A 9,441-nucleotide genomic window follows, 5' to 3' on the forward strand; every position below is an offset into this window, starting at 1 on the left:
AGGGGAGAGGCAGAGGGAGAGGGAGAAGAAGACTCCCTCCTGAGCTGGGAGCATGACATGGTGCTCAGTCCCAGGACCTGGAGATCATGACCTGAGCAGAAGGCAGACACTTATCCATTTGAGCCCTAGGTGCCCCTCAAATAAATCTTTAAAAAAAGCAAAACAAACCAAAAAAATAGATCAGATTCTTCTGTGGAGAGAGAAGTGTGTGTGGTTTTGTTTTTGTTTTTGTTTTTTATTGTCTTAATAAAGTCTTTATTTAAAATAGCATAAAAAGCACTATATAACTACCTCTAACTTACTTCAATTTGAAATAAATTAATCATCTGCCAGTTCGCAGAAAACCTATAGCTCTTCTTCTTGTCACTTATATATGCAAAAACTGTATTGTTAGCTACAATATACAAATACACTCATTGTTGATATGTCTTCCTGATTTATTGCTTATTTATCAGTATATAGTATTTCCTTTTTTTGAGATTTTTGTAAGAGATATTTTGTCCTGATATTGTAATTGATACTTTTCTATCCTGAAGGATGTTGATTTATGCAAATTTTTATCTTCACAATAATAAATCCATCATCATTTTAAAGAATCATATAAGTGTATATAATATCTTTTTAAGTTGCCATTATCTTCTTTGTTGTGAAATTCCTTGTGTAGCATTTCAGAATCTTTCATAATTCTCAGTGATATCAGTTTTTTAAAACATTCTTTCATTGTTTTACACTTTTTCCTTGATTCAAGTTTTTGTCCTCTCATAAATAATGTATTTAAAAATTATTATACTTTACAAATGTATATAAAGAATGTCACTAAATTTGCTTAAAATGCCCTCTCTCTTAATTATTCTTAATTATTCTGAATTATTGAAAATGTCATTTCCATCCAAGTGGGACTAAGAGTAGTTAAATGTTGACAAAATATTTGATGAAACACAAACAGAGAGAGAAGGTAGATAGATTTGTAAAAGCTGTATTTTTCTTCCTCAAAAATTCTTTTTAAAATTACTAATTTGGGGATTGGTGGCAAGATGGCAGAGGAGTAGCAGACTGAAATGACATCAGGTCACAGGTCTATTACTGTGACATCCATTACGTGATCAAAGTTGCTTTTCCTTCAGCAAGGGCTTTATTTGTCAGAAGGGCATTATGCTTGACCTCCAAATTTGGCTGACAATTTACTGATGAGATGCATAACCCTTGGGTTGCTCTGATATTTTGACATATTCGTTGGGTTCTGGGCCATATCCTGGAAGGCCACCATAACTTCTGGATCCTGCATGGCTGCAAGAACTTCTGGATCACTAAGAATTTCATTGAGTCCAGGCATTCCTGCCATTCCAGGCACCCACTAACATCTTCATCATAATCCAGTTTACAAGCAAGGGCAAGATCATGTGCTGCTTCTTCCCAATGGCCCAGAAGTCTATGTGCTTTCCCACGCCACTTATAAGGCTGGGCTGAATCAGGATTTATTTCAATAGCTCTGTCACAGTCTTGAGTGGCAGCATTTGGCTTCTGTAATTTGATGAAGACACTGGCTCTCTTGGCATACAGAATGGCCAAGTGAGGATTTAGTTTGATGGCATCTGTGAACAAGTCAATGGCTTTCTGTAGTTCACCATCATTTAGGGCATCAATGACAGCCACTTTTTTATCATTTGCCTGATTCATCATTTCCTTGGTTAACTCTACATTTTCATCTCCCATTTCCTTGTTGATCAACAGAATACATATTCGTCTGTAGTGCACATGGAACATTCTCCAGAAGATATCACATCCTGGGTCACTAATCAGTTTTCAACTGATACCAAAAGATTGGGATCATTCCCTGCAGATTTTCAGACCACAGTGCTCTGAAGCTAGAACTCAATCACAAGAGAAAAGTTGGAAAGAACCCAAATACATAAAAGCTAAAGAGCATCCTACTAAGGAATGAATGGGTCAACCAGGAAATTAAAGATGAATGGAAAAAATTCATGGAAACAAATGATAATGATAATGAAAACACAACTGATCAAAATATGCTGGACACAGCAAAGGTCGTCCTGAGAGTAAGTATATAGCGATACAAACCTTTCTCAAGAAACAAGAAAGGTCTCAAGTACACAACCTAACCCTGCACCCAAAGGAACTTGAGAGAGAACAGCCAAGAAAGCCTAAACCCAGCAGAAGAAGAGAAATCATAAAGATCAGAGCAGAAATCAATGAAATAGAAACCAAAAGAACAGTAGAACAAGTCAATAAAACTAGGAGCTGGTTCTTTGAAAGAATTAATAAGATTGATAAACCCCTAGCCAGACTTAACAAAAAGAAAAGAGAAAGGACCCAAATACATAAAATCATGAATGAAAGAGAAGAGATCACAACCAACACCAAAGAAATACAATTATACGAACATATTATAAGCAACTATACGCCAGCAAATTTGACAATTTAGAAGAAATGGATGCATTCCTGGAGACATATGAACTACCAAAACTGAACCAGGAAGAAATAGAAAGCCTGAACAGACCCATAACCAGTAAGGAGATTAAAGCAGTCATCAAAAATCTCCGAATAAAAAAGAGCCCAGGACCAGACAGCTTCCCAGGGGAATTCTACCAAATGTTTAAAGAAGAATTAATACTTATTCTCCTGAAACTGTTCCAAAAAATAGAAATGGAAGGAAAACTTCCAAACTTGTTTTATGAGGCTAGCATTACCTAGATTCCAAAACCAGAGAAAGACCCCATCAATAAGGAGAATTACAGACCAATATCCTTGATGAACACAGACGTGAAAATTCTCACCAACATACTAGCCAATAGGTTCCAACAGTACATTAAAAGGATTACTTGCCATGACCAGTGGGATTTATTCCAGGGCTGCAAGTTTGGTTCATCATCTGCCAATCAATCAATGTGATATAATACATTAATAAAAGAAAGAACAAGAACCATATGATCCTCTCAATAGGTGCTGAAAAAGCATTTGACAAAATACAGCATCCTTTCTTGATTAAAACTCTTCAGAGTGTAGGGATAGAAGGTACATACCTCAATATCATCAAAGTCATCTATGAAAAACCCACAACAAATATCATTCTTAATGGGGAAAAACTGAGAGCTTTTCCACTAAGGTCAGGAACATGGCAGGGATGTCCACTATCACCACTGCTATTCAACATAGTACTAGAAGTCCTAGCCTCACCAATCAGACAGCAAAAAGAAATTAAAGACATATGAATCAGCAAAGTAGAAGTCAAACTATCATTCTTTGCAGATGATATGATACTTTACATGGAAAACCCAAAGGATTCCACTCCAAAATTGCTAGAACTCATACAGGAATTCAGTAAAGTGTCAGGATATAAAATCATTGAAGAGAAATCAGTTGTATTTTATACACCAACAACAAGACAGAACATAGAGAAATTAAGGAGTTGATCCCATTTTCAACTGCACCCAGAACCATAAGATACTTAGGAATAAATCTAACTAACCAAAGAGGCAAAGAATCTGTACTCGGAAAACTATAAAGTACTCATGAATGAAATTGAGGAAGACACAAAGAAATGGAAAAATGTTCCATGCACATGGATTGGAAGAACAAATATTGTGAAAATGTCTATGCTACCTAAAGCAATCTACACATTTAATGCAATCCCTATCAAAATACCATCAATTTTTTTCTTTTCAAAGAATTGGAACAAACAGTCCTAAGATTTGTATGGAACCAGAAAAGACCCTGAATAGCCAGAGGAATGTTGAAAACAAAAGCCAAAGTTGGTGGCATCACAATTGCAGGCTTCAAGCTCTATTACAAAGCTGTCATCATCAAGATAGTATGGTACTGGCATTAAAAAAGACACATAGATCAATGAAACAGAATAGAGAGTCGAGAAATAGACCCTCAACTCTACGGTCAACTAATCTTCAACAAAGCAGAAAGGAATATCCAATGGGAAAAAAGACAGTCTCTTCAACAAATGGTGTTGGGAAAACTGGACAGCCACATGCAAAAGAATGAAACTGGACCATTTCCTTACACCACACACAAAAATAGACTCAAAGTGGATGAAAGACCTCAATGTGAGAAAGGAATCCATCAAAATCCTTGAGGAGAACACAGGCTGCAACCTCTTCAACCTTAGCTGCAGTAACTTCTTCCTAGAAACATCGCCAAAGGCAAGGGAAGCAAGGGCAAAAATGAACTATTGGGACTTCATCAAGATCAAAATCTTTTGCACAGCAAAGGAAACAGTCAACAAAACTAAAAGACAATTGATAGAATGGGAGAAGATATTTGCAAAGGACATACCAGATAAAGGGCTAGTATCCAAAGTCTATAAAGAACTTACCAAACTCAACACCCAAAGAACAAATAATCTCATCAAGAAATGGGCAGAAGTCATGAACAGACATTTCTGCAAAGAAGACATCCAGATGGCCAACAGACACATGAAAAATTGCTCCACATCACTCAGCATCAGGAAAATACAAATTAAAACCACCATGAGATACCACCTCACACCAGTCAGAATGGCTAAAATTAACAAGTCAGGAATCAACAGATCTTGGAGAGGATGCAGAGAAAGGGGAACCCTCCTACCCTGTTGGTGGGAATGCAAGCTGGTGCAGCCACTCTGGAGAACAGCATGGAGGTCCCTCAAAAAGTTGAAAATAGAGCTACCCTACGACCCAGCAATTGTACTACTGGGTATTTACACTAAAGATACAAATGTAGTGATTCCAAGGGGCACATGAACCCGAATGTTTATAGCAGCAATGTCCACAATAGCCAAACTATGGAAAGAACCTAGATGTCCATCAACAGATGAACGGATAAAGAAGATGTGAGATATATATATACATATATATATATATATATACACACACACAACGGAATACTATGCAACCATCAGAAGAAGGGCGGGGGTATGGAGAAGGTGGTTGGGTTATGGACATTGGGGAGGGTATGTGCTATGGAGGGTATGTGAGTGATGTGAAGTGTGTAAACCTGGCAATTCACAGACCTGTACCCCTGGGGCGAATAATACAGTATATGTAAATAAAAATAAATAATTAAAATTACAAATTTGTAATTGAACAATCTTAGCTTTGCCAGTCTTTACAGTTCACCAAGAAATTCCAATCCACATCCTTGAGCAAATAGATATTAGCTCAATATCATTAGATATTTTTTTTTCACCCTGGTTACCATGATTTAACTAAAGCACTAACCTTACTGAGTTTTTCTTAACATAAAAATCTGAAGCTTTCTTATTAACCTCCACATATAAATATGTTTTACTTTCTCAGCTTTAGTGAAGAGATGGTTTATATAACAGTAATCTCTGTGTGTAAGAATAAATAAATCAGAAAAAAAACCTCCTCTAATATTTCCAGTAAAACTGGTACTTCGGGAAGTTTATTTAGCATAACATCATGTAGACACCCAGCATGTGTGTATCTATGGGGATATTTGCAAAATAGTTTAAAATGATGGGAAACACAGGGTGAAATATAAAGTACTCAAGTTGTCAAGTAAAACACATCATAGTGTGACTGCCACCTACCAAGCCAACTTTGCCTCTATAGCTGCCCCACCTGCATCCTATCCTATAGACATATCGAACTATTTATTATTTGTTGACTCATCATTCAGACCTCTGTCCCTTTGCACATACAACTCCTTTTGCCTTAAACGCCCTTAGTCATTGTCCATCAGGTAAAACCTTATACACCTTTCAAGTTTCAGCTCAAAGTATTCTTCTTTATGAAAATGTCCTTCATTCATTATCCCAAGTAGAAATAAGAATTTATTTTCTACTCCTATTTTTCTTTATGCTAAGTTCACATTATGCCAATTACCTTCCTTGTGTTTTAATACTCATTATTTTTTAAGATTTTATTTATTTATTTGACAGATAGAGATCACAAGTAGGCAGAGAGACGGGCAGAGAGAGGGGAGGAGAAGGTTCCCTGCTAAGCAGAGAGCCCAATGTGGGGCTTGATCCCAGGACACTGAGACCATGACCTGAGCCGAAGGCAGAGGCTTTAACCCACTGAGCCACCCAGGCGCCCCAATACTCATTATTTTTAATAAAATATATTTTTTTCACCATTATTACCCAGCAGTTGCCTTCTAGCGTAGTACATATTATTAATGTATAAGTATTTTCTGACTGAGGTATTTGGGGCCCAGTCATTTAAAAGAGGAAAATACCTTCTAAACACTACTTTTCTTAGGTTATATATTTTTTTTTCCTTAGAGAGACCAGGACTGGGCTTACAGAACTTTATACAAAACGGATGTGAAAATTCCCATTCACATCTTGCAAGACCCCCTGAAGTCCCACAGCCTCTGCCACTGTTCCTCTTCACTGACCTCTATCTTCTCTGAACTGTGAACACAGGAACCTCTAAAAGAGGCTTCAAAAGCCCAATTTCCCATTGAGAAAAACCTGACAGTCATGGAGTAAGAGAATACATCCCTCAAAAGTTGCATCTTTACTTAGTATTAAAATAAAACTCTCTTTTGTTGGTTGGGGGGAAATAGGGATAGATAGCTATTTCAAATGTTACATAAATCCAATAATAATAGTTTTGCTCATCTGCCACTTGGTTTGTCTTTTGTATTCTGTTGAAAGACATCAGAAGATGAACTGCACCCTCAAGGGTAAGACAGGCATTTAAACCTGGGGCAAGGTAACCAGACATACTAAAAATATATATACATGTTAAAGTGTGTGTATATCTGAATGTAGGTAGTTGTAATTTTTTTCCAGTTTTCATGTCCTTTGGTGGCATTGTTTTTAGAACAAAATAGACATAAATTTGAAGAGTGACTCTACCATATATTTACCTCTTAAACATGAAGAAGTTAGGGTTGACCTCTTTAAGTCTCATTTTTCTCAACTCCACCCTCCTTTCTCATCTCTAAGATACCTACAAGGGTGCACACATACACACACACACAATTTCTTCCTTGTGAACACAGTAGTCTATATGTTCACTGACTTAAACATGCAAACAGTAAGCTAAGAGAAATAATTCGGCACTCTCAAAAGAAATTTAGCACGTGACTGATTTACTTACTGTGGACTGCAATGGAGAATGAGGGTAGAACCAATCATCTTCCCACCCCAAGCAGCCTCTAAGTTATATGAGGAGAGTACTAAAAGCACATTGGATAACACCGAGCTAGTCCAATGCCCTATATTTCAGTTGAGAAAACAGCCTCAGATAAGTGGCATGTGTTGCCCAAAGTCACAGCAAGCCAGAACTCCTCCTGAGACTTCAGACTTCTATCACAATGCCCTTTCCACTGAAGGCCAAAGGAGGTTAAATCTGATTGCATGAGACTCTCCTGATGGGCTGGACAACTCCCATTTGTCCTCCGGATCCACTCTCTACTCTTCTACACACTGTGTTTTCCTGGGTAGAGGAGGGCTGATCTTATGGACTGCTTCCTCAGCTTCTGGCTTCTAGTTGGTTTCAGTTAATGAAGAGGACCAGCAGGGGATGGGGTCAGGGGGCAGGAGAATATGGTTGGGGTTCCTTTCATGGCTGACGTCTGCGGAATTATCAAGAGTTGGCTGCATCCCTTGTCTGAAGGTCACAGTTCCTGTCAGATGACCCTCTCTGCTTGCTCCTCTCTCTCTGCGTTCTGATAACTCCTTCTACCCTTTCCTCCTTGAGACAAGGGTGATAACAGCACTCCATTGTTCCTACCTCTAGATAGTACTGTTATATCACTTTTGGCTTCCCTCCACTCTGCTAGCACCTTTGTAGAGCACCTTTATTAAACTTTCTTCAGGTTACCCAATTTGAATGTGCCATTGATTTCCTGTTGGGACCATAAATGATAAACTGGGGAGCTTTTAAGAAGCACAGATGCCTAGGAAGCTTCCAATGTCTCCCCAGATGGTTAGCTTATAGCTAGAACTAAAAACTTCTGCACTAAACCATGGCGATAAGGTTTGTTGTTATTTAGTCACTACTGCGTGTGCACACACACATGCACACACATTCACATTCACAGACTGGTAACGCCTTTACCAAAAGTAAAGAAATATCATGAGATTCTGGTGATCTATGGTTTTTGAAAACTACCGGTGAGGCTGATGAATGGATTGATAAATGTGCAAACACTTAGAATCCAGCAGCCTTGTAAACACATTCAAAATATTTACTTTCATGCTGTTTCTTTCTTCTTTTTCTAACACCCAAATGTCAATTTTAATGGAAGCTACATCTCCACATATTGATTGGTTCATCTTGATTTTATTAAGGTTCAGTTTGGCTGCCCAGGAAGCTTTTCTAGTGTTTGAAACATTATAAAAATGCCTATTTGGGAGGGGCAGGGAGGGAGACAAGGTAAGTGGGGGCAAAGAGAAAAAAATCACATTCTGCCTAAAGTAAAACACAGCTTGTTGCCAATATTTCATTAATTCAATAAATAAAAATACAAGTAAGCTCCAACTTCAACAAGCTCAAGTTTCCCTCCTAGCTGTGAAACCACAGCATCCCAATGGCTTCTAAATATGTCAACACATGACCTTCCCATCCCAAACTCACCAGTGGGGAGAATATGATTTATGAGGGTGTCTGACCATCCCTGAAAGAGGTTTTAAGTATTTTACTCTTATAATAAGTGTAGTTCCCTCACCCAGTGGTAAATGATTGTGGGTTCTCAGAGAAAAGAGTGAGTTTCTAGGGGGAAAAAAAGACCCAAACTTGGACAAGATCTGTAAACAGCTCCATGGCACCTTATGGTATGTGAGCTAATTACTTGCCCTAAGTTGCCTAGTAAACGGTCTTTGTTTGGGAAGCTTAAGTTTCACCTCTGTTCCAAAAACTCAGAGCCAGACAGGGAAGGGAAAAAATGATGGTGTCTGTGGTGAGGCTGGCAATGCTGCCCGCCGGCTGGTTATTTGGAAAGGTTTTAGAAGATGTGTTATGAGGCATAGTAATGTGTGTCATTTTTCATGACTGAAGTCAAAGGATTTAGCAGGTTGAGTGTGAGGACTTGGATTTGGCAGTGGAAAATACCAAATACTGTGTGCATTTTGCATCCCACCTCTGCCTGAGCTCTCCTACCATCCGAGACGAAGGAAGAGGACACTATTTTTTGGACTGCCAAATGCAACAGAGTTAGAAGATGAGAAATTTGGCTCACTCAACTCTAAAGTCATTTTTATGTAGAAGAAAAGTGAGTTTTGGTTGTTGAAGAAGTCCCTCAGTTTAGAACTTACTAATGGAGAACATGATGTTTTTTGAAAAGAATAAAATAGGTCAAAATGGTGGCATCTCCTATTCTAAGAAAGAGGAAGTGACCCCACAAGAAATATAATATGCAAGACGTTTCCCTTGAAGTCTTCTTTTTGTTCTGATTCCTTGGAAATGTGTGTTCAAGGGGAACTAAGGATTATCTAGCCAAGTTTCTTTAGTT

At 38.1% G+C, this 9,441-nt stretch overlaps 1 protein-coding gene across 1 annotated transcript; it reads right to left on the bottom strand.

The window, feature by feature from the left end:
• Positions 1 to 1,095: 1,095 nt before the first annotated feature.
• LOC116877089 (hsc70-interacting protein-like) lies at positions 1,096 to 1,713 on the bottom strand. Its single transcript, XM_032873595.1, has one exon. It carries the CDS (start codon positions 1,711 to 1,713, stop codon positions 1,096 to 1,098), a length of 618 nt encoding a protein of 205 aa, XP_032729486.1.
• Between the last annotated feature and the right edge of the window lie 7,728 nt (positions 1,714 to 9,441).

The sequence above is a fragment of the Lontra canadensis genome, unplaced genomic scaffold (assembly GCF_010015895.1).
Source record: "Lontra canadensis isolate GAN:19392208 unplaced genomic scaffold, GSC_riverotter_1.0 scaffold50, whole genome shotgun sequence".
Classification (NCBI taxonomy): domain Eukaryota; kingdom Metazoa; phylum Chordata; class Mammalia; order Carnivora; family Mustelidae; genus Lontra; species Lontra canadensis.

Excerpts from the sequence above, each read along its gene's own strand:
- LOC116877089 (XM_032873595.1), bottom strand. The coding sequence starts at position 1,713 with ATGGGAGATGAAAATGTAGAGTTAACCAAGGAAATGATGAATCAGGCA.